The 26,954-nt window shown below is 34.7% G+C and overlaps 1 protein-coding gene across 2 annotated transcripts in view; it reads left to right on the forward strand.

Annotated features, from left to right (window-relative positions):
* Positions 1–26,954, forward strand: part of ADAM2 (ADAM metallopeptidase domain 2) — a 113,928-nt gene that overhangs the window by 49,039 nt on the left and 37,935 nt on the right. For both annotated transcript variants that reach the window (XM_050801319.1, XM_050801320.1), the window contains exons 8-11: positions 8,156–8,227; positions 8,646–8,812; positions 9,882–9,963; positions 19,934–20,070. In XM_050801319.1, coding sequence (XP_050657276.1) covers positions 8,156–8,227; positions 8,646–8,812; positions 9,882–9,963; positions 19,934–20,070 — 458 coding nt within the window. The remainder of the gene's footprint in view (positions 1–8,155; positions 8,228–8,645; positions 8,813–9,881; positions 9,964–19,933; positions 20,071–26,954) is intronic.

Consider the following 26,954-nt stretch of genomic DNA (forward strand, 5'->3'; position numbering starts at 1 on the left):
TGAACAGGCAACACATAGAATGGGAGAAAATTTTTGCAATTTACTCATCTGACAAAAGTCTAATATCCAGAATTTACAAGGAGCTTAAACAAATTTATAAGAAGAAAAAAACACTATTAAAAAGTGGGCAAAGGATATGAACACACTTCTCAAAATAAGGCATTTATCCAGCCAACAAACATATGAAAAAAAAAAACTCAACGTCACTAATCATCAGAGAAATTCAAGTCAAAACTACAAAGAGATACTATGCCACACAAGTCAGAATGGTGATTATTAAAAAGTCAGGAAACAATAGATGATGGAGAGACTGTGGAGAAATAGGAACACTTTTACACAGTTGGTGGGAATGTAAATTAGTTCAGTTATTGTGGAAGACAGTATGGAGATTTCTCAAGGGTCTAGAACCCAAATCTCATTTGGGTTTGTTTGACCCAGCAATCTCATTACTGGATATACACCCAAAAGAATATAAATCATTTTACCCTAAAGACACATACTCACGTATGTTTATCACAGCACTATTTACCATAGCAAAGACATGGATCTAACTCAAATGCCCATCAATAGTAGACTGGATAAAGAAAACGTGGTACATATACACCATGGAATAATGTTCTGCCTAAAAAAGGAATGAGATCGTGTCCTTTGCAGGGACATGGATGAAGCTGGAAGCCATCATCCTCAGCCAACTAGCACAGGAACAGAAAACTGAGCACCGCATGTTCTCACTCATAAGTGGGAGCTGAACATTGAGAACACAAGGACACAGAGAGTGGAACAACATATACCAGGGCCTGTTTGGGGGTGGGGGCTGAGGAGAGAGCATTTAGAGAATGAGTCAATAGGTATAGCAAACCACCATGGCACACATATACCTATGTAACAAACCTGCACATTCTGCACATGTATTCCCCCCCCCCTTTTTTTAGAAGAAATAAAGGGAAAAAAAAGAATCTAATGAGTGTATATACTCTATTTCTGAAACAGATTCTTTTTCTCTCTATAGCTTCCCTTGTTTCTATTAAAGATAAAGAAAGACCATTTGGTTTGCAGAATAAATCTAGTCTCATTAAACTTGGCCTAATTATTATAAAAGTGCAGGAGAAACATGTGTTTCTTCATGGTACAATTTTTCATGTTTATTTACAAATCCAAATATTTTTAGCTTCTTTATACCATATAAAAACAAGATACCAAAAGTATATAAACTTTTTGAACCACAAAGTATCTGAGACAGGTACCAATGAATTTAGAAAGTTTATTTTGCCAAGGTTAAGAACATGCCTGTAACAGCCTTAGGAGGTCCTGATGACTTGTGCCCATGGTGGTTGTGGTACAGCTTTCTTTTATGGATTTTAGGGAGACATAATACATCAGTTGATACATGTAAGATTTACATTGGTTCAATCTGGAAGGACAGTAAAAATTGAAGCAGGATCTTCCAGATGGTAGGTATAGTTAAAAATTTTCTGATTGTTAAATGGTTGAGTGCTTTCTATCAATAGAAAGAAATGTCTGGTTTCCAACTAAGAGTTGTGGAGACCAAGGTTTCATCATGCACATAGAGCCGCCAGGTAGCAGGCTTCAGAGAGAATAGGCTGTAAATGTTTCTTATCAGACTGTGGTCTGTGTTGTTGTTAATGCTTGTTGTCTTTTCCTGAATTCCAAAAAGCAGGAGGGTATACTGAGGCATGTTTGACCCCCACCCCTCTTCCCATCATGGCCTGAACTTGTTTTTCAGGTCAATTTTGGAATGCTATGGCCAAGAGGAGGGGTCCATTCAGCTGATTGGTGGCCTTAGAATTTTATTTTGAGTTTACAGCTTAAACATATGTTCAGAAATTAATGTTTCACCATTTACTTTATTTGAAAATGATCTAGATAGTCCATAATTATCTATTCTTCAACTTAACTTAGCAAAACTTTAAAAGTGTAAATTACCAAAGATATTTAGGAATCTATTTTTTTTTAGTAGATAAAGTATAACACAAAACAAAGATATTCATCATTGAATTATTTTTCTTGTTTATGAATTGCATAATACAGAGATAACATGAGCTTATTATATTAGGAAACCTAGGTAGAACATGCCGACAACTCCAAAGACTTGTCTATTTTAAATAAACCAGCACGGTTTAGCTAACTTTTCATTCATTGACGTTATCCACAAACAAGTGAACATGAAAAGCATTTGAGTTCATTCCCATATTTCTAGCAGTTTTAGAAATATTTCATTTATATAAACACTTATTTTCTTCAAGTTAATTAAATAGAGATCCTTAGCATATATTCATGTTGGCAATACCATTTGAAGATAGAAAAATACCCTGTATATATTACATACAAACATACATATATATTACAAGGCATACATCAACATACACAGAAGCAGATCCTGCAGTATTTAGTTTAAAATTTTAGCCATGTGCCTGATGCAGTGACACACGAAACTCACTAGTTCATAAAAGCACATGCAAATCTGGATCAGAATTATATTTCTAGCTAATGGAACAAGATTATTCACCCAGATGGCTAAGACAGACTTTTAAGATTTTTTATTTGCCACTTTTCCAATTGTCCCCGCCCTCTTCCTTTTTAGACAACAAATCTTCCAAATTTCCATTTCACTTCTGTATCAAACTATTTCTCTGACGAGGCTATTTCTACCCATTGTTGGACATTATGAGCTATATAGACTTTCCTTAGTCTGAGGAAATGTGACTTGGCAGACTTATGTCCCTCAAATAGAAATTCACTAGTTTGCAACCTATCAATCCTTATATTTTTATGTTCTCTCAATCAAATTGTAGCCCAAGTGAGGGCTTTACCAATAGATTTTGGCACCACAGCACATGAGACTCCCATATCAAGGAGTCGGGAAACTTCTTTTGCCCTGACCCTTTTACCTACTCTTATGCAAAAGACTTTGAGTCCCTACCAGTGAGTTGAACCAAAGGACCCTTGTCCTTTTGTCAGTCTTTATCTTGATTAACCTACCTGACCTTTGCCTCAAGTGGTTACAAGTCAGGTTTCTCATTGTAATCTCTGCCTTCTAGCTTGAAAAATTCTCCCAATGGATAAATAGGGCAGACTTGTTTAACACTCTTTAATGTTAGGGAAGTTGCCAAGGTGTCCCTTTGGTCCATCCATCCCTTGATAATGTTACATTAAGACTTTTGTTTTGTTTTAACCCAATTAATGTCCATTTTATTCATTCCTTTTCTTAATAACCATCTACAGATGGCTACCCTCATTTTGCATTTCTTTTTTTGTTGTTGTTGTTGTTTTGAGACAGAGTCTCGCTCTGTCGCCCAGGCTGCGGTGCGGTGGCGGCGATCTCCACTCACTGCAAGCTCCGCCTCCCGGGTTCACGCCATTCTCCTGCCTCAGCCTCCCGTGTAGCTGGGACTACAGGCGCCCGCCACCGCGCCCGGCTAATTTTTGTATTTTTAGTAGAGACGGGGTTTCACCGTGTTAGTCAGGATGGTCTCGATCTCCTGACCTCGTGATCCACCCGTCTCGGCCTCCCAAAGTGCTGGGATTACAGGCGTGAGCCACCGCGCCTGGCCTCATTTTGCATTTCTAAAGGAATGGCATTTAAGTATGATAAGGTAAAGAATTGACATTTAAAAGGCACAGAATGCAGACTTCAGACCTAAATACTATCATTTGCTGAAATAAATAAGGGTGGGGGTAAAAGTCTATTAAGACAACATGATTGTGAAAAGCATCTTAAACATAAATACAAGGCTTGCTATGTAGATTTAAGCCAATGCCTTTTCTCTAATGTAAGAGTTTGTATAATTTTAGTCCTGGCGCATGGAGGGAGGATTCCCTAGGCATGGAGATTTGATGCAACTTTTTCTTATGAAAAGGTCTCAAAATAACTGACTAGAGTTAGTCATTGTGCCATAAAGGCATATTTTGGTTGTATCAGTGTCTTCCCAACACAGTTTGTGTTTTTTAACTAGATTACTGAATTCAGAGTTAAACCTATTAACACGGAGGGCAGAAAAAGCATTTTCTGTGTCTGGACTCAACATGCATAGACCAGAATGTTTTAAAAATAGTGCTTTTAATCTTACCTTATAGTTAGAGCCTGGTTCATTCTTTTTCTATTTATAAAATTGACTTGCAGTCCTTTCACGACTGTTTTTTTTTTTTTTGAGAAAATACTTTGGGGATGGTTTCTTGGGATTTTCTAGAACAGCGATGCCTTTAACCACTGCTCTGAGCTCAAGATCTTGACCAAGATATAAAGGTGCTTAAAGAAGCACGTCTGATTGATTTGAAGGCCTAACTTTACAAGGCATTTATCTACCTTTATTTTGTTCCTTGAGGAGGGAAGCCAACTAAGTGAAAAGGTTAGTAGGCAGAGGAGGAAAGAGAGGGACAATAGGGGTTTCATCAGTCTTACAGTCTTTTGTAATGAATATTTTAGTGAAGTTGTTTTAGAATCCTGAGGTCTTATAGAAACTACTTCATATCAATGAAAATAGATGTACCATTCTCTATGCCTAATTTGGGAGTGCTTATTTTCATGTGCACCTCTTAGATGGATGATTTTGTGCAATTGTAGCATTCTTCATAAAAGCCATTGCAATTCTAAATTATCTTTAGTAAGGTCTTGCCATTTTTTTTTTTTGGAAGATATTTACAACTTCCAGGAACATACATTTTGAGCATAAGAGAAGCAGGTATACCAGAAGATAGAGTACTGGATGCTTTAGAATGTAAAGATTCCATTCTTGTATTGTGTCTTGGGTTTCTTGGAGCAGAGAAAAAAAAGCCCAAGATGATAGTGCTACACTGTTGGGTTGTATGATATTTTATAGTATTCTTCACTGAATGGAAATTTTTCTTGAAGCTGGCAAGTGGCAAGTACACTAGTGTCAAGCTAACCCATTCTGTCACCAACTTATCCTAACACAGGAATCTTAGTTTTAGGTGGCAGACACTTTAACAGCTTTTAAGTGTTTGATCCATGCTCATCAGTCAAGTTGTGGCTCATCTCTGAGATTCCTTTGACCAATCTAGTCAATGATTTTCCTCACCTTTGCATATAAGACAAGAAACAAGAAGGAGAGAAACAAAATCCCTGTGAATGTGGCAGCAGCTATCCTTTACCTCTAAAGCTGCAGCCCTTTTCTGTCTGATGGATCACCACAAAACACCCAAAGGTCATATGCTTTGCTACAGCACAAAAGGACCTTGAACTGGAAAGCCAAAAGTATCAGGGAACTCAACTAAGAGAGTAGAGCTGAAATTCAAGAGGAACTTACTGACAAATTCTGGGTTTGGTGAGGAAGACAGAGAAGTCTAAAGGAGCCAGCAGTCACCTCACTTGCATACCTCATGGGTTACAGGGATAGCCACAAGGCTCCTTCAGATACTATCTTCAAAGACTGTCAAAGAGCAGAATCCTAACAAGCTGAGTTTCAAAGATCTAACTGATTTTAAATATAATTTGTGAACCAGGCAGCACCCAGTAGACATAAGCTGTGTTAGGTAAATTTATCAGAAATGAGGAAACAGCAATAGTCCAAAAACAGATTTGTTAGCATCAGGCTACATTCTTTATATGGGTTAAAGCAGAGAGGACTTTCTTATTATGCTAACTTAGGTTAACTGGGCCCCTTTTGATTGGTTACTGAGAATGTTCTGTTTTTTTGAAAACTGGCCTGCTTGGCTATTATCTCTCCCCTGATTCTTGAAAGGTCAGATATTTCAAGTAAACAATTTAGGTTTTAGTTTATTGACATGAGACTTTAGCATAAGTCACCCCATTCGAGGCCTTACATCCTTTTCTTTTTAAAAAAAATTGTAACTGTTATAATTATATTTCAATATTTAGTCGTTAAAATCAAAGTTGAAAACTGTTTAGATGCATGGGATTTTCAAGTGGGGAGAACTCTGCTCTTTCTTTGGGTAAACTCTATATATTCATATTTTTGTTGTGGGGGAAAAGCACTATTAATAAAATATGTGGTTGGAGTGTTAATTGGGGACATTAAAATATTACATTTAATCTCTCTCTTTTCAGGAGTTGTTCCCTTTCAAAAGGCCCTTTACTATAACCTACTTACAGTGGAGAGATGTACCACTGATCTCCTTGAAAAGAGGAGAAGATTTGGAAGTTCTAACTCCTTTTTTTGATGTTGTTTTTAAAAAGCTTTATTGAAATGTAATTTACATTTTATGATGTTAAACCATTTGAAATGTAAAATTCCATGGTTTTTAGTATATTTACAGATTTGTGCAAACAATAATAACAATAATCTAATTTTAGAATATTCATCACCTTACAAAAAGACTTTGTATCCATTAGCGATTACTCCCAATCCCTCTGCCTCTACTTTCCTGTACCATAGGCCAAGCAATCACTAATTTATTTTCTGACTGTACAGATTTTTCTATTTTGCACATTTCATTTAAATGGTATCATACAATATGTAATGATTTATGACTTTATTTTTTCATTTACCTTAGTGATTTTTAAGTTTATACATGTTATGGCATAGATTAGTACTGTATTTCTTCTTACTGTAAAATATTATCCTATTGTATCACAATTTGATTACCTATTCATTAGCTGATGGACATTTCACTTTTTCCACTTTTAAGCTATTATGAATAACATTGCTGTAAACATTTGTGTACAAGTTTTTGTGTGGCCATGCATTTTAATTCGTATTGGGTAGGTGTGAAGAATGAGAACTGCAAATTGTTGGATTATAAGATAACTCCATTTCACGTTTGACAAACTGTCTTCAAAAATGATTGCTCCATTGTATATTTCCATCAGTATGCACAAGAATTCCAATTTCTTCACATCCTCACCAATACTTGTTATTGTGTGTCTTTTGAATTACAGTGATTCTAATGGATGTGAATTTGTTTCTCATTGTGGTTTTGGTTTACATTTCCCTAATATGCAATGAAGTTGAGAATATTTGCATTTGTGTATTATTCATTTGCATATCTTATTTGGAGATATGTCTATTCACATTATTTGCACATGTTTTAATTAGGTTGCCTTTTTGTTGTTTAGTTGTAAGTGTTCTTTATATATTCTATATACTAGATCTTTATGGGATATAATATTTTGCAAATATTTTTACTATGTCTGAAGGTTGTCTTTTTGTTTTCTTGATGGTGTCATTTGAAGCATAAAGTTTTTAATTTTGAAAACTTAATATTTCTCCATTTGATTTTCTTGGATTCTTCTTCAAATATTAATTGACTATAAATGTTAGAATCTATTTATGGGCACTCAATTTCACTGATCTGTAAATCTAACAAAAGGTCAGTAACAAACTGCCTTGGTTACTGTAGTTTATAGTTAGTTTTGAAATTGAGATATGTGGGTCCTCCAACTCTGTTCTTATTTAAAATTGTTATGGACATTCTGAATCATTTTCATTTTTCTACACTCTATTTCTGGATCATGTTTCATGGGCACTTAAAAAGAATGCATATTTTGCTGTTTTATAGTGAAATGTACTATAGATATTTATTGCCTTATAATTTTGTTATAGTCTTCAATATCTCTGTTGATTTTTGGCCCAGGTATTCTATTATCGAAAGCTGTTTACTTAAGTCTTTAAATATGACTGTTGAATTTTCTATTTCTCCCTTCAATTCTGTTGTTTATTACTTTGTGTAATTCTCTGGCTCTGTTTTTGGATGTATACATGTTTATAACTTTTATATCTTCCTGATATAAATCCTAGCTCTCTTATTATTGCTGTTTGTATGGTATATCTTTTAAGTTCCTTTACTTTTACGTGAATTGTATCTTCAAAAATGTGCTATGTCTCCTATAAACACATCTAAACATTACAGTTTAGAGCTGAAACTTTCTTTTAATAATTATTATAATTATTTTATTGATAGTAGAATTATACCTTTTTAAATAATGTTTACAATTTTTAAATTTCTATGGAAAAAATATAAATTCCAATTCATATTGTTCAGTTTTTTTACTAAGCATATAACATATCATTTGTATAAGAAAATAATGTCTAAAACTAACATGTTTGTAATTTAAATAATTTCTTACTTCACCAAACTGAATTTTAAATGAAACAATAACAATCATTAAACGTTAAACAATATATATTCATATCTAAAAGATAATTATGTTTTACAGTATAATCATATGGGGTCTGGTACAACTGTTGTCACTCAAAAGATTTTCCAGTTGATTGGATTGACGAATGCTGTAAGTGTTTGCTTCTTAGTACTTTCGCACTTCTTGTGTTACTAAAACAATTTCTATATCTCCTTATGACACTACGTGAATCCGCATGTTGTGTAGTGTCAGGGAAATTAAGTTTTATTTTAAATTCTACTTATCTGAAGTAGGAATAATAATAATTGTATGCACCTAATTTGGTTACTGTAAGACTTAAATTACATAAAGCAGAGGGTATGGGGCTTCCTTAAATGCAAGCATTATAAAATCTCAAGTATTACTTTTATTATTAGTAACATTTTAAACTTACTAATATACTTTAAAAGATCAAATGCAGGCTTACAGTTTAGTTGCTTAATATTTGTCATAAATTTGTTTTCAAACATATATATCTAATTTTTAAAAACTGTGACGTTCAAACATATTTTTGTGTTTTCTATTTTAGATTTTTGTTTCACTTAATATTACAGTTATTCTGTCTTCATTGGAGCTTTGGATAGATGAAAATAAAATTGCAACCACTGGAGATGCTAAAGAGTTATTACACACATTTTTAAGATGGAAAAGATCTTATCTTGTTTTACGTCCTCATGATGTGGCATTTTTACTTGTGTAAGCATATCTTGACATTATATAAAGTTTACCTGAAGAAAATATATGCAATTTGACCCAGTATCTGACAGTTGATAAATGTATATTTAAAAATCTATTTTTTTCTTACATACACCATTTAAATATTTTTCACAACATGGTATTTATAACAGAATTACAGATATCAATGTGTTTATTGGTTTGAAGTTAAAACTCACTTGTCAATCTTGTTCCCATATTACTTCTTTCCCAAGAGTGTATACCACCTTCTTGAATATCTCACACAATGCATAAAATTTTCACAATATCTATTCAGAGAAACATCTGAATTCTATCAATACAGTAATTCAGCCTTCTTGTTATGATTTGTTGTTATAAATTAAAAAGTAAGCAAAGAAATTGAAACACTATGTTTTAATATCTCTAATATGTCTGCCTTGTGCTTAAGGTTTTAGTACATTAAACTTCCTATTTAATAGACTCTGTTTTTCTTTTATCAATATTCAGAAGATATATATATGTGCGTATATAGGTATATCTATCTATCTATCTATCTATCTATCTATCTATCTATCTATCTATCTATAGAGAGAGAGAGAGACAGAGAGTTTTAAAGATTATACATGGAGTTTTAAACATTTTACTTTTTATCTTCTGTCCCCTAAATATAACATGCCTTTTTCATGTCTCTGGAAGGCTAATTTTGTCTGAATAACTAGAGACTTTTGTCCATAGAGTGATTCTGCTCATTAACCAGTTGCATTACTTTAGCTTTTTACTTTTAAGGAGTTTTATTTATTTTTATTATTTTTTGTTTTTTCCTTCAGTTTTTCTGTTTTAGATTTTAAAAATCTACTTAAATCTTTGTTATGTTACAGAAATCCATATGAAAATACACTTTTCATTATTTGTTCTTAAAATCTATTTTATTGTTTTTAAAAGAAGTAGAAAGATTTAGTCACATCTTACGCTATGCTACATTAATGTTAGATAGAAATATTAATGATATCATAAATGTAAAATTTGTCTTATAAAAATTCATATTAATTTTTACAAAATTATGTGATTATGATCCCTTTTTAAACTTAAGTTACAGAGAAAAGTCAAATTATGTTGGTGCCACCTTTCAAGGGAAGATGTGTGATGCAAACTATGCAGGAGGTGTTCTTCTGGTATGGTATGGTTATGTATAGAAAGTATGCTTGGGAGGCCGAGGCGGGCAGATCACCAGGTGAGGAGATGGAGACCATCCTGGCTAACACAGTGAAACCCCTTCTCTACTAAAAAATAAAAAATAAAAATTAGCCAGGCGTGGTGGCGGGCGCCTGTAGTCCCAGCTACTCCGGAGGCTGAGGCAGGAGAATGGAGTGAACCCGGGAGGCGGAGCTTGCAGCGAGCCGAGATCACGCCACTGCACTCCAGCCTGGGCGACAGAGCGAGACTCTGTCTCAAAAAAAAAAAAAAAGGAAAGAAAGAAAGTATGCTACATAAATTAGTATACAGTTATGCATTTTCATAGTTAACTTTTATGTATATTAAAATTTGCATTGTTTTAAGTGTCTTTGTCACTGTTGCTGATAGAAATGTTTAAACTATAAGAAGTGCTCATTGAATTCACTACATATAAAAATTTTTCAATTTCCTATCATGAGTTCAAGATATCCTTTCTAGAAAGTTAAGGTAGTGAACTTGTTTACTTTTACTGTAAAGTGCTCTTCAAGTTTTCATAATCTTAATATTTAATAATTAACTTTGGCTAAAACTTAGATTTTGTATGTTTTCCTAATTATATAGCGAACATAATTATGAACCAGATTTAAATAAAACATTTGAAAGTATCAGTCGCCCTAAAATGCTTCATAGGGTATAAGTAAAGAATAAAGCAGAACCAAATGTCCTAATTGACATTAATTATCTTAGAGAATGTTAGTGTATTCAAAACTGATATTTTTTGCTGTTATTTCATAATACTATCACTATTCTGACAAACAGAACTTGCCTTTTTGTTGTGTGAGTGTATAATATCTACTGGAGTTTCACAGAGGCAATGAACAAATGAAGTGAAGCTAAGTGAAGCAATAAAGAGATGAATCAATTAAATGGAGATAAAAATAATTTCAACTTCTATTTTAGATTTAGGGCATACATGTACAAATTTGTTACCTGGGTATATTGCAAGATGCTAAGGTTTCATATATGATTGATTCTATCACCCAGGTACCAAGCATAGTACCCACTAGTTAGTTTTTCAACCCTCCCTCCAACCCCAGGTAGTTCCTGGTTTCTAGTGTTACTATCTTCATGTCTAAGTGGACCCAATGTTTAACTTCCACTTATGAGTGAGAACAGGCAGTATTTGGTTTTCTGTTCCTGCGTTAATTCACTTAGAATAATAGTCTCTAGCTGCATCCATGTTGCTGCAAAGGATATGATTTCTTTTACGGCTGCATAGTATTCCATAGTTTATATGTACTACATTTTCTTTATCCAATCCACCATTTATGGACACTTAGGTTGATTCCATGTCTTCGTTATTGTAAATAATGCTGTGATAAACATGTAAGTGCCAGTGACTTTTTGGTAGAATGATTTTATTTTCTTTTTTTCTGTCTTTTTTTTACTTTATTGAGACAGAGTCTCTCTCTGTCACCCAGGCTGGAGTACAATAGTACTATCTCAGTTCACTGCAACCTCCACCTCCCCAGGTTCAAGCAATTCTCCAGCCTGTCTCCCAAGTAGCTGGGATTACAGGCACTCACCACCAAGCCCAGCTAATTTTCGTGTTTTTAGTAGAGACGGGGTTTCGCCACATTGGCTAGGCTGGTCTCGAACTCCTGACCTCAGGTGATCCACCCGCCTTGGCGTCCCAAAGTGCTGGGATTGATTTATTTTCTTTTGTATATATACCCAGTAGTAGTATTGCTGGACTGAATGGTAGTTCTGTTTTAAGTTATTTGAGAACTCTCCAAACTGCTTTCCACAGTTTCTGAACTAATTCCAGTTCCCCCTAACAGTGTATAAGCAGTCCGTTTTCTTCATACCTCATCAGCGTCTGTTGTTTTTATATTGTAATAAGAACCATTCTGACTGGTGTGAGATGGTGTTTCATTGAGTTTTGATTTGCATTTCTGTAATGATTAGCTGCTTAACCATACAGAAGAATAAAACTAGATGCCTTCCTTTCACCATATACAAAAATTAACTCAAGATGGATTAAATATTTAAATGTAACCCCTCAGACCACAAGGATTCTAGAAGAAGACCTAGGAACCACCATTCCGGACTTTGGCCTTGCCAAATAAAATATGACTAAGCCCTCAAAAACAATTGCAACAAAAGCAAAAATTTACAAGTGAGATGTAATTAAACAAAAGAGCTTCTGCACAACAAGAAATATCAACAGAGTAAACAGACAGCCTACAGAAAGGGAGAAACATGCACAAATTATGTATCTGACAAAGGCCTAATATCCAGAATCTATAAGGTAGTGAAACAATTGAACAAGCAAAAAACAAATAACCCCATTAAAAAATGAACAAAAGACATGAACAGACACTTCTCAAAAGAAGACATACAAGTGGCCAACAACATATGAAGAAAATGCTCCAACAAAAATTGATCTTCAATATTTATAAACAAGTTTGGAGAATGTGGCTTATACTTATGGTCAAGTGAGTCATCTGGTCTCAAATGCTGGAATTTGACTTGTTTATTTCATCACATGCCATAGTAAGAAATCATAAGACTCTCCCATGGAGAGTGTAAGGCCTTCATTGATTAACAAAGAGGAGAGCAGAACTGATTTTCTCTACAGGGCAGGATTCCAGCATGGGCAACATAGTAAGAACTCATTTCTGCAATAATTTTTAAAAATACAAATATTAGCCAGGCATGGTGGAAGGCCCCTATAGTCCGAGCTGAGGTAGGAAAATCACTTGAGCCTAGGAGTTCAAGGCTACAGGGAACTAGGATTTCACCACTGCACTCCAGCCTGGGCAACAGAGCAAGACCCCGTCTCAAAAATAACAATAAAATTTTTAAATTAAAGACAGGCTAGCTACCAGGAAGAAGAAAATGCCATAGTTTACTGGACAGTTTATGCCTCATGGGCAGAGAAGAATGGTCTCTTTAGTGACGACAATTGGAAGAAAGCTTTTCCAGTATTCTTTCTTATTCTCCACAGTTATTTTGCCTGCCCATTTCACTGGAAAAATCAGCTATAGCCAATGTCCACAGAAGTGAGATGTTGAAGAAAATAGTTGAAGTTCTGCCTTTTGATGTTTAAATTTCCACCACCCTTTCTACCCAATCCTGCAGGGCTATAGATTGCAATTTAGAGTCTGTATACTTCTGATGCTGCTCCTTCCTAAAAGTTTGTATGTGAAACCACAACACAACTGGTTTTTGGTTGAGTACAAACAAGAAAGAATAATCAGCATATGATTTTTCACTTAAATTTTTTTTTTCTTTTTTTTGAGACAGATCTCGCTTCTGTTGCTCAGGCTGGAGTGCAGTGGTGCGATCTCAGCTCACTGCAACCTCTGCCTCCCGGGTTCAAGCGATTCTCCTGCCTCAGCCTCCTGAGTAGCTGGGACTACAGGTGCCCGGCACCATGCCTGGCTAATTTTTTGTATTTTTAGTAGAGACGGGGTTTCACCATGTTAGCCAGGATGGTCTCGATCTCCTGACCTTGTGATCCGCCCACCTCGGCCTCCCAAAGTGCTGGGATTACAGGCATGAGCCACTGTGCCTGAACTTAAAATATTTAATTGACAAACATCATATATATTCAAGGGGTACAATTAGACAATTATGTATCTTTAGATATAGTCATGTTAGGGGTCACTGTTTCAATATATGAATTTGGAGTGGGAGGGACACAATTTAGTCCATAGCAGTAGTCTTAAGGCAGGATGTTCTAGAAGAAATAAAGAGGAATATGTAATTATGATGAACTTTTGAAGGGGAAGATAGCAATCATAATGTTGTATGCATCTAATTACATTGCTTCAAAATATATACAGCAAATGTGAGAGAATAAAGGAAAAAGAGATCCATAATCGTATTTAAGAATGGAAAAAAAACAACCTACCTCAGCAATGTAATTTTTCATTTCATCAAAGTATATATTTCTAAAATATTATACCAAAGAGCAACATAATACTAATATAGAGTATTTACCAAAACAAATAATATGGTGAGAAATAAGGCAGTATCAGTAAATTTTAAATGATTGAAATCTTACAGAGAAAAGTGTCTGACAATTGTGGATTTAAATGAGAATCAAATAGTAGAAAAATCACTTAAAAATCTCAAAAGATTGGCAAATAAAATAATGAGATAACTCATTTTGAGCTAAGTGGCATTAAAAATATAGCATATCTAAACTTATGGGATCCCAAAAAGGCAGAACTGAGAGGTAATGCATTTATAGCTTTAATGTATAAATAAAAATAAAGTTAGTTTGAATGTAGATGATCTAACTCCACCTCCAAAAAGCATATAGATGGTGAGTTAAGCTAAGAGACGCTAGAAAGTAGGAAATAAGTTTTAAGGATAATATTGGCTATCAATGAAATGCAAAATATAATGAAGAAAATCATCAAAGATCAAACTAATATTTTTGATATGTACAATGTATAACAACCTACCAAAACAGGTATCTTATTTCAAAAAAACTGAAAAAACAAATTATCCAAATATTAGTTGAATAAAGGGACACATATTGTACACATAAGATGGCATATCCTCAACCAATTAATGGCAATAAATATGGATAAAATTTTATGAATAATAAATTTTCTCAAGTAAATAGAAAAGTAAATCTGAATCACCATTGAACCATTGGCATAGTTGAGTCTATCATTAAAACACTTTCCTCCAAAACAAACAAAAATTCTAGACCCACATGATTTCCATAAAATTGGCTCCAAAATATTTAATGCTTGTAATAAGTTACTTTAGATAATACAAAAGGAGGGGCTAATTCTCACCTTGTTTTATGATTTGAGATTTATGTTAACAAAAAGAATTCTGCAATATATCAAAATGGATGACATGGTGAACACATAGAAATTATTCTAGGAATACAAGATGAATTTTATATTTGAAAATCAATCATTATAATCTACTTTATTAAAAAATATATACAGAAAGATACATTTGTTAAATTTAGAACCTACTCATGACAAAAAAAGAAAGATTGAATACTCCCAACAAACTTAATGTAAAAAGAGACACCTTCAAGAAATGTTTGCCCATTCTAAGATCATGAAGCTATTCTATCCTCTAACACAAGCCTGATTGATTTGCCTTTCAATTGTAGATGTATAACCCACATTAAAGAAATGTGTTTGGTGTAAAATGGGGGACAGAATCAGTTACCTCACATTGGATAGGTAATTGCTTCATAACAATTTATTTAAAAGATTAGTTTTCCTCCAAAGAAATACAGTTGTGCCTTTGTTATAGAGATCAACTTGCCATATTGCTGGCCTCTTTCTGGAATCTTTTTATGACCATTGGTGTTTTGTATGTCCTTTCACCAACACCATGTTGTCATAATGACTCTACCTTAATAGTGAAACATCGAAAATGGTAGTGTAAACCCTACTAGTCTGTTATTCTTCAAGACTGTTTCAGGTATTCCAAGTCCTCTGCATTTCCATTTTAAAATCAGCTTGTCAATTTCAACAAAACTGTTTGAGTGTTATTGCTTTTTATGGAAACTTTAGATCAATTTCAGGGAGATTAGTATCAACAATATTGAGGCATTTTATCCTTCAAATACGTAAACATATTGTGGAATATCCATATCCTGTAGTGCACTATGCAGAAATTAAAAGAAGTACAGTTACACTCAAAATTAATGAATTTCCAAAACTATATTTTTAGAAAAACTAGCCAGAAATAAAATAATACTTAATGGTGCCATTTTTATGAAGCTAAATTGCAAGTAAAGATAAACCACTGTAGTGAGATCAAAATAAAGATTATATTTTATGGGGAGGTAATGCCTGGAAACTTGCTGAAAAGAACCTCCTGAGTGATGAAAGTATTTTGTATCTAGTACAAAGTAGTAGTTATATAGGGTCATGTGACACACACACATGCGTACACACAAGTACACACATATGCACTTTCCCAATACATGTGTATATATGTGTTTTCACATAAGTATACATAAATTATATGTACATGAATGTGTATAATGTGTACAGAAATACACATAAATATATATACACACATTGATATGTATATGAAACTGTATCAAATCCAAAACATTATTTAAAAGGTATGAAAGCACCACACAAAACAAGCTTTTAAATAATTCCAAAGGACAATAATCAAAAGAGATAAAAATGTTTTAATTTCAACTGTAAAAGGCAAAGATCATTGGATTACATTTTCTCTACAAGTTTCAAACCCATTTGTAAAACCACAGGAATTTTAACCGCTAAAGGGTAAGAGACAGACCAAAAAATAACAACCATAGGTCAATTTATGTATCAATATTAATATAAAGCAGCAAAATATTCTTTAAATAGAAATCCATATGTATTTGGTTTCTATTACTTAAGATGAAACAAAATCTTAGTAGCATTATATAATGATCCTGAACATATAGTAGGTATATACTAAAAATCTACTGAAATAGAGTGCAAACAGTGAAAAGCTTTGAATATAGGCAAAAGAGATTATTGAGTGCTCTTTCAATGCTATTCTGGGCTTGACTTTCAATTGACTGGGCTGTTTGCAATTATTTGGTGGCAGAGATTAATGTGCAGATTTTTGTCTGGTAGAGATGCAAATAATTTCTCTCTGGTGGACTAGATAACCCACATATTCTTTATTATTCTCTAAAACACTAATCAGTTTTGTATCTAAAACCTACAACTCTATCCTAACATGTTTATTAATATACTCCTAGATTCTCAAATGTTCTTTGATATGGTTTGGCTGTGTCCCCACCCAAATCTCATCTTGAATTGTAGCTCCTGTAATTCCCATGTGTCATGGGAGGGAACCAGTGAGAAAATTGAATCATGGGGGTGAGTCTTTCCCAAAGGGGAGATCCCATGCACACATTCTCTGGCCTGCCACCATGTAGGATGTGCCTTTACTCTTCTTTCCTCTTCCACTATGATTGTGATGCTTCCCCAGCCATGTGAAACCATGAAACTGTGAGTCCATTAAACCTCTTTTTCTTTATAAATTACCCAGTCTTGGGTGTGTCTTTACTAGCAGCATGAGAGCAGACTAATACACTCTTTGAATTGGTGTGAACATCTTACTAGTTCCTTGACTAAATAATGAGTTGAACAAAACATAACATGTGTTCATTAAAGAAAAAAAAAGGCATAGATAGAATGTTGACACATAAAATTAGAGACAAGAGTGTTTTTTTAAAAAAACTTATATGGAATGCACATTATAGAGAATACTCACATGTTATGCAAAAAAACAGTCTCAACAAATACCCACCTGTTTACAAATTTCTCAGTCTGGTGATTGGCATATAAGCAGCCTAATAAAGGCTTGTTGCTGTTATTATTTGAAAACTATGGTTCTAAACAGGTATACTCACCAAAAGAAGATTGTCTGCTTTGTTGAAATTTTTTGTCCCTAAATATACATTTTTTAAAATTCAGTGTTAAATATAGTTTTGCTTTATTGTCACTTGGCTTTCAAATTAGAGATAATAATAACAAGGGTCTCTAGGAAATTCTCTTACTGCTTTCCATAGCTTTAAAAAACTTTCTATGCTAGTCTGGACTGAACTGTGTCCCCCCTGAATTCATATGTGGAAGCTTTAACCTCCAATGTGATTATATTCAGAGACAGGACCTGAAAAGAGGTAGTGAAGGGTAAATAGGTCATGGTGGAGGGGGCGGGAGGTGGGGCTCTAATTCAATAGGACTGCTGTCCATAGAAGAGGAGGAAGAGACACCAGAGATAAGGCTCTCCATGTGCACATAGAGGAAAGGCCAGCAAGAAGGCACTCTAGTACAAGCCAAAAACTTTTCAGCAGATGCCAACCAACCCTGCGGGCACCCTGATCTTAGACTTCTAGAACTGCGAAATTCCACAGAACTGCAAGGAAATAAATTTCTCTTGATTAAATCATCAAGTCTTCTTTGGCATTTTGTTGTGGCAGGCCAAACTGATTAAGAGAAATCCAAAGCGAGATGATCACAAACAAAATGTGAAGAAATGTCATCTCAAATGTAAAACCATGTCTTTGATCCTATAATGATCAAAGACATTTGAAAGCGTCTTTGAAAGGAAATACAATAAATGGAAAGATCCAAATATATGTACTAGTAAGAATACAGGGAAGGCAAGAGCAACTGAACATGAAGGAAAAAAAGAACCCTGCTTTTATACAAATGCCTAAAGTGAAATCATTGGATGTTGTTGTCTCCATCTTAGTGAATTATAAGAGATGACAGGAAACAGGAGAAAAAGAGAAAAGTATAAAGATGCATTTATTGGTCAATAAGCCTTTTCTATAATATCTCAAAAACAAGGTGGTTTAAAATAACAGTACCGGTATTGATATACTACTACAGTATTTAGCCTTTTGAAATTTAGCTGAATCCTTCAATTTATTCCCTGTAGAATCATTCTCTCTCCTTTTCCCCCTTCTTCTCCTTCTTCTTTTCCTTCTCCTTTTCATTCCTTTCTTCCTTCTCCTCCTTGTCCTTCTTCTTCTTCTTCCTAACACTGTCTCTCTGAAAGCAGATGAAACATTAAAATGTGGAAATTTGATAAATGGAGTATTTATTCATGTCATGCAAAATGTAGAGCCTTTACAGTACCTCCATGCAAGTATTAAAGAACTTTAATTGGTACCAAGTGTTGATGGAGGGAAGGGAGTCATTTTGTCAGAGTCACAGACAGAAGGTAGACCTCCCGTCAAGGGTTCAAAGAGACATAAGCGTCATTGCAATGATGTAATAAATACTTCAGTTTCATTCACATCTCGTTCTCTTCTCTCCATTAGAATTAATCAAGACAAAACTTGAGGGCAAAGCATCCCTCTGACATAATCCATTTGTGTCATCTTTTTGGGGTAGAGGGCAAGGTAGAAAATGATGGAAAATTGACTTACAGAGGCAAACAGAAGAAACCAAAATGTATACCTAGAAACCTATCATGAAGTATATTCATCAAAATGTTATTAGATATGTTTGAAGGGGTAGCAGGGTATGTGAATTTTTCCCAAAATTCGTGTTATAGTGTGATCAAAATGCACTATAATAAACATCTTACTCTTACAAAAACAGAAATTATAAAGGTATTTTAGTTTTCCCAATAAAATTGAAACAATTGAAAAGTCAGAATTCTTATTATCAGTCATTATTACCATAATATTAATTAATTCAATGGGTTAACTTATGAGTTTATAAATACATGTATGAAATGGTTATATAAAATATTATCTTTGAAGAATCAACTTTTAAATTTTTAATTGTATTATGGGTACACAGTAGTTATATGTTTTTATTGGGGAGATGTGATGTTTTGGTACAGGTATACAATGTGTAATGATTAAATTAGGATAATTGGAATATCCATCGCCTCAAGCCTTTATCGTTTCTTTGTGTTAGGAGCATTCCAATTCCACTCAGATATTTCAACACATACAGTAAGTGTTGTTAACTGAAGTAACACTATTTTCCTAGAAATACTAGACCTTATTCTATTTAATTGAGTTTTTCTACCGTTAAACCATCTCAACTTTATCCCCCACTTTGTACTACCCTTCCCAGCCTCTGGTAATGACCAAATTTCATAACTTGACACTATGTTTTTCTATGCATTTATCTTTAAATATTATCTTTTGTGAATATAAATATGACTGTAATTGTTGTTAGACATAACTAACAAATTCCTGGGGCAATATTTTTTTCTTTGAGATCACCAAATGAGTCATCTATTTACATACTAGTAAAACTTCAGATTTTATTTTTCATAATTTTCTTATATTTATAATGAATTAGGCCAACATGGATGCCACTTTTGGGGATAACAGATGCCCCTATTCTATTTTATCATGTGACTCTTTAATAATTGCATTGTTCTCCAAGTAAACAAAATAATCTCCCAAAATGTGTACATCTATTTTTTTTTTCTCAGCACCCCAGAACCATAAGTCTGGAATCTCTTGCAGTTATTTTAGCTCAATTATTGAGCCTTAGTATGGGGATCCCTTATGATGACATTAACCAATGCCAGTGCTCAGCAGCTGTCTGCATTATGAATCCAGAAGCAATGTAAGATTTCTGACTTATACTTTACATATATAGTTTAATGTAATTTTAATGTATTTAATTGAAGAAAGTTTAAGTTGTTAAAATAAATAATAATGGCTATCAGCTGTGACCGAGGACTCCAGGACCAAAATGTGTATTCCAACGCCCATGATGCATATTTATCTCAATATCACTTGTAATCAAATGTCACACTGGCTTTCTCACATGTGATCGATTACTACATTTATCAATATGTTTACTTGTATAATTTTACAATTTGATGCATGATTTGATAAGTCAAATGCAAGCTTGAGATCACTACACGAAACATATTTATTAGTATGAACTTGTCTGCATGACTGTCCTTCACCCTGCCTTGGTTCAGCCTAAAGTCTCAGCATCTGTTGATTTCAGAGATGCTGCTGTTCAGCTTTTTCTTTGTCATGAGAGAAAGTCTTTTGCAGTATTCTAATCAGGCCTTAACGATCTAGTGATTTTTTTTTTCTGATATCAACATTATTCTTATAGTACATTATGAATTTTTGTAGAAATAGGATCAAATAGCCAGGGGATTTAAGGAAACCAGGCAGTAACTGGAGCCAGACTCTTGTCTTTCTGATGGATATTCTTGGAGGCATTCTTTGTTTCTCAGATGTGTTAAAAAATCAAGCCTCATCGCCTGCAGCAGGAAACATCTCACTGTCTTCATTCCCTCACTCCTGCTCCCTAAAATATTTGTGCTTAAGTTCTTGTCTCAGGCTCCTATTTTTGGGGGTGGCAGGAGTGGGGAACCTGTCCTAAAATAGTTACCCCAGAATGACTTTAGAAAACAAACCTTTATGAAAGGATTGTCACGGTCTGATACATGATCTGATAACAACAAGGGCACCTTTGCCAAAAGATAATGTGAAAAGTGCACTGCAGCAGGTCCAGGCTGTGGTGCAAGATGCCTTGTCTTTGGTTCTTGTGATTATTTCAATACAATGATACTAAGGATATTCCTGGTAGATTACATACATGTGGAATCTCTGGCAAGTATCAGTAGGAGATTTGCAGTGCAGACCTATAGTTCTGCTATAGCTTCCGATGGGCTACTGGGCTCTTGTAGCCTTGAGCATGCATCCAGGAAATAGTAAGTTGCTATGTTATTGAAGTTCACTATGTTTATCATAAATGGGGTGTTTTAGAGCCACAAAAAATATGTATAAGCTTAATCTATCTGATGACCAAAATGGTAAATCTGGGAGCTGGCTAGAGGAGGTCCAGATAGTACAAGTAAATAAGGGAACAGGGATCCCAGATTCTCATGTCACCTACATCTATTTCACCAATATTTCTCAGTCACTACACACTAATAGCCTCGTAGGGATTTTCTAAAACTGATTGATGGAGGGAAAAAACAAACAAACCTCAGTCTATTTTCAATATGTTAGTTGAAGTGTTTTTTAAAAGTCAGTTTCATATAGAATCCTATTAGATTTAGACCTAAAGACTGTGAGGATGGTAAATGTCCCCATGCCCCATGGGCATATTTGCAAACAATATATCGGATTTTCCACCTTGTATGAGAGAAGTGTCGGAGATTGGAATCTACACAGATTCCTATGTTGTGGCAAATAACTTGAATACTTGGTCAATGATCTAGATGCTGTGAAACTGGACATTTAAAGACAAGAAAGTGTGGGGAAGAAGTATGTGGATTTATTTAGAATGGGCACAACACATTCAGATGTTTATTTTCAAGTTCCACCAGAAAAGTGTTTACTTCAAAAGAAGCATTCAAGGACCGGGTTTTTGACATCTATGATGGTCAGCCAGCCTTTTTCCTAGCACACCCTAAAAGAAGTCTTAAAATGAAAGGCATGCACTCCTTCCCTAGGAGCAAACTTCAGCCACCTTAGTGAAACACCAGATTCCTGACCAACTAGGGGAAATTTTGTAAGTATTCTGTACATTTTTCTGTGGGCCCAGCAGAAAGAAGTCATTATTGCCATCTCAATAATACATGCTGACATTGACTTTTCCTCCTCCTCTCTTTCTTCATCCTTACACCCTTATTCCTGCTTCCTAGAATCACCTCCCACATAAAATTCCTACAGTCAAGTTCATGCTTTAGAGTGTTTTCTCATGGCCAATCCAAACAAACACAGATGACATTTATATCGTTTGTATTAATAATGTTGAGTATTATTTATAAAACTTTTATTTATCTCAACCACAATATAGTTGTTTACAATGATGATAATGATATATTGCTCATCATGTTGATTATAATGACTGCAATAGTTGTGATGGTAAAAAAAAATGATGGGAAGGATAAGAAAATCACAAATATAAGAAATTCTTTGGGCTCTCCACATCCTCATGCATAATGTCAAAGTATTCTCTGTTCAATTTTGAAACAGGTAATTTTGTTAGGATGCCTGAAGAGTTATTCCCATCATGGTTGGAGCCCGTTCCTTAGTTTTTTATTTTCCTTTGGAAATAGATTTCTTATTTTTTTCTAATTGCACCATGTTTATAAGACTATGAAATTTGCAATTGTTTGTGACAAGTATATAGAAATGATTTTGATTAACTTTTATTGAGCTTGTATCCTGAAGCTTTGCTACACTAACATATTCATTCTGGAACTTCTAATTTAGTCTCATGAGAATTCTATTCATATGTAATTATATATTATAAATACATCTTCCTTTTTGATCTTTATATTTTTAAAACGTCTGTATCTTGCCTTATCGCAGTGCTTTGGGCCTTGAGTATTATTTAAAACTGAAGTTTGATGTGTGGCTGTCTTTGCTTCACTCTGATTTAAGGGCAAGACTTGTAACTTTTCACCAATAAATACATTAACTGAAGGTTTTACAGAGAGACTTGTAATCAGATTGAGAAAACTTTGTAACCCTCATTTATCAGAGTTTTCATTATGAATATATTTTATCAAATATTGAGATGCTCATGTGTTTCTTCTACTTTATTCTGTTGATACACTGAAATGTATTTTATTCATTTTTAGTTGTTTAAATAATCTTGCTTTTCTGGGATAAACTGCATCGAGGAATAATGAATTATCCTTTTAATGTATTGATCCTTTGTGTAGATGCATTTCCCCCCTAATATTGGCAAAGTTTATTTGCCTGTATATTAATGAGTGACACAGATCTTTAGTAGTAATTCTCTTGCAATTCCTTTGACTGGTTTTAGTATCACAGTTACATTGGTTTCACATAACTTTCTAAAAGAGATTTTGTACTATTGGTATTATTTCTTTCTAAATTGTTTTATAGCATATATCATTGGAGCTGTCTGGACCTGGATAACTCTTTTTGGAAAGGTGTTTAACTGGTCATTTTTGAGATATTGGGCTATTTAGATTTTGGTTAGTTTTCTTCTTCTTCTTTTTATTATTATTATTATTATTATACTTTAAGTTCTAGGGTATATGTGCATAACATGCAGCTTTGTTACATATGTATACATGTGCCATGTTGGTGTGCTGCACCCATCAACTCGTCAGCACCCATCAACTCGTCATTTACATCAGGTATAACTCCCAATGCAATCCCTTCCCCCTCTCCCCACCCCATGATAGGCCCCGGTGTGTGATGTTCCCCTTCCTGAGTCCAGGTGATCTCATTGTTCAGTTCCCACCTATGAGTGAGAACATGCGGCGTTTGGTTTTCTGTTCTTAAGATAGTTTGCTGAGAATGATGGTTTCCAGCTGCATCCATGTCCCTACAAAGGACACAAACTCATCCTTTTTTATGGCTGCATAGTATTCCATGGTGTATATGTGCCACATTTTCTTAATCCAGTCTGTCACTGATGGATATTTGGGTTGATTCCAAGTCTTTGCTATTGTGAATAGTGCCGCAGTAAACATACGTGTGCATGTGTCTTCATAGCAGCATGATTTATAATCCTTTGGGTATATCCCCAGTAATGGGATGGCTCAGTCATATGGTACTTCTAGTTCTAGAACCTTGAGGAATCGCCATACTGTTTTCCATAATGGTTGAACTAGTTTACAATCCCACCAACAGTGTAAAAGTGTTCCTATTTCTCCACATCCTCTCCAGCACCTGTTGTTTCCTGACTTTTTAATGATTGCTATTCTAACTGGTGTGAGATGGTATCTCATTGTGGTTTTGATTTGCATTTCTCTGATGGCCAGTGATGATGAGCATTTTTTCATGTGTCTGTTGGCTGTATGAATGTCTTCTTTTGAGAAATGTCTGTTCATATCCTTTGCTCACTTTTTGATGGGGTTGTTTGTTTTTTTCTTGTAAATTTGTTTGAGTTCTTTGTAGGTTCTGGATATTAGCCCTTTGTCAGATGAGTAGATTGCAAAAATTTTCTCCCATTCTGTAGGTTGCCTGTTCACTCTGATGGTAGTTTCTTTTGCTGTGCAGAAGCTCTTTAGTTTAATGAGATCCCATTGGTCAATTTTGGCTTTTGTTGCCGTTGCTTTTGGTGTTTTAGACATGAAGTCCTTGCCCATGCCTATGTCCTGAATGGTATTACCTAGGTTTTCTTCTAGGATTTTTATGGTATTAGGTCTAACATTTAAGTCTCTAATCCATCTTGAATTAATTTTTATATAAGGAGTAAGGAAAGGATCCAGTTTCAGCTTTCTACGTATGGCTAGCCAATTTTCCCAGCACCATTTATTAAATAGGGAATCCTTTCCCCATTTCTTGTTTTTCTCAGGTTTGTCAAAGATCAGATGGCTGTAGATGTGTGGTATTATTTCTGAGGACTCTGTTCTGTTCTATTGGTCTATATCTCTGTTTTGGTACCAGTACAATGCTGTTGTGGTTACTGTAGCCTTGTAGTATAGTTTGAAGTCAGGTAGCATGATGCCTCCAGCTTTCTTCTTTTGACTTAGGATGGTCTTGGCCATGCAGGCTCTTTTTGGGTTCCATATGAACTTTAAAGCAGTTTTTTCCAATTCTGTGAAGAAACTCATTGGTAGCTTGATGGGGATGGCATTGAATCTATAAATTACCTTGGGCAGTATGGCCATTTTCACGATATTGATTCTTCCTATCCATGAGCATGGTATGTTCTTCCATTTGTTTGTGTCCTCTTTTATTTCACTGAGCAGTGGTTTGTAGTTCTCCTTGAAGAGGTCCTTTACATCCCTTGTAAGTTGGATTCCTAGGTATTTTATTCTTTTTGAAGCAATTGTGAATGGAAGTTCATTCATGATTTGATTCTGTTTGTCTGTTACTGGTGTATAAGAATGCTTGTGATTTTTGCACATTGATTTTTGTATCGTGAGACTTTGCTGAAGTTTCTTATCAGCTTAAGGAGATTTTGGGCTGAGACAATGGGATTTTCTAAATATACAGTCATGTCATCTGCAAACAGGGACAATTTGACTTCTTCTTTTCCTAACTGAATACCCTTGATTTCTTTCTCTTGCCTGATTGCTCTAGCCAGAACTTCCAACACTGCGTTGAATAGGAGTGGTGAGAGAGGGCATCCCTGTCTTGTGCCAGTTTTCAAAGGGAATTTTTCTAGTTTTTGCCCATTCAGTATGATATTGGCTGTGGGTTTGTCATAAACAGCTCTTAATATTTTGAGATATGTTCCATCAATACCAAATTTATTGAGCATTTTTAGCATGAAGGGCTGTTGAATTTTGTCAAAGGCCTTTTCTGCATCTATTGAGATAATCATGTGGTTTTTGTCTTTGGTTCTTTTTATATGCTGGATTACATTTATTGATTTGCGTATGTTGAACCAGCCTTGCATCCCAGGGATGAAGCCCACTTGATCATGGTGGATAAGCTTTTTGATGTGCTGCTGGATCCAGTTTGCCAGTATTTTATTGAGGATTTTTGCATCGATGTTCATCAGGGATATTGGTCTAAAATTCTCTTTTTTTGTTATGTCTCTGCCAGGCTTTGGTATCAGGATGATGTTGGCCTCATAAAATGAGTTAGGGAGGATTCCCTCTTTTTCTGTTGATTGGAATAGTTTCAGAAGGAATGGTACCAGCTCCTCCTTGTACCTCTTGTAGAATTCAACTGTGAATCCATCTGGTCCTGGACTTTTTTTAGTTGGTAGGCTATTAATTATTGCCTCAATTTCAGAGCCTGCTATTGGTCTATTCAGGGATTCAGCTTCTTCCTGGTTTAGTCTTGGGAGAGTGTAAGTGTCCAGGAAATTATCCATTTCTTCTAGATTTTCTAGTTTATTTGCATAGAGGTGTTTATAGTATTCTCTGATGGTAGTTTGTATTTCTGTGGGGTCGGTGGTGATATCCCCTTTATCATTTTTTATTGCGTCTATTTGATTCTTCTTTCTTTTCTTCTTTATTAGTCTTGCTAGTGGTCTATCTATTTTGTTGATCTTTTCTAAAAAGCAACTCCTGGATTCATTGATTTTTTGGAGGGTTTTTTGTTCTCTATCTCCTTCAGTTCTGCTCTCATCTTAGTTATTTCTTGCCTTCTGCTAGTCTTTGAATGTGTTTGCTCTTGCTTCTCTAGTTCTTTTAATTGTGATGTTAGAGTGTTGATTAAAATATTTCCAGCTTTCTCTTGTGGGCATTTAGTGCTATAAATTTCCCTCTACACACTGCTTTAAAAGTGTCCCAGAGATTCTGGTATGTTGTATCTTTGTTCTCATTGGTTTCAAAGAGCATCTTTATTTCTGTCTTCATTTCGTTATATACCCAGTAGTCATTCAGGAGCAGGTTATTCAGTTTCCATGTATTTGAGCGGTTTTGATTGAGTTTCTTAGTCCTGAGTTCTAGTTTGATTGCACTCTGGTCTGAGAGAGAGTTTGTTTTAATTTCTGTTCTTGCACATTTGCTGAGGAGTGCTTTACTTCCAATTACGTGGTCAGTTTTGGAATAAGTGTGATGTGGTGCTGAGTAGAAAGTATACTCAGTTGAT

This window comes from Macaca thibetana, chromosome 8, assembly GCF_024542745.1.
Source record: "Macaca thibetana thibetana isolate TM-01 chromosome 8, ASM2454274v1, whole genome shotgun sequence".
NCBI classification, from domain to species: domain Eukaryota; kingdom Metazoa; phylum Chordata; class Mammalia; order Primates; family Cercopithecidae; genus Macaca; species Macaca thibetana.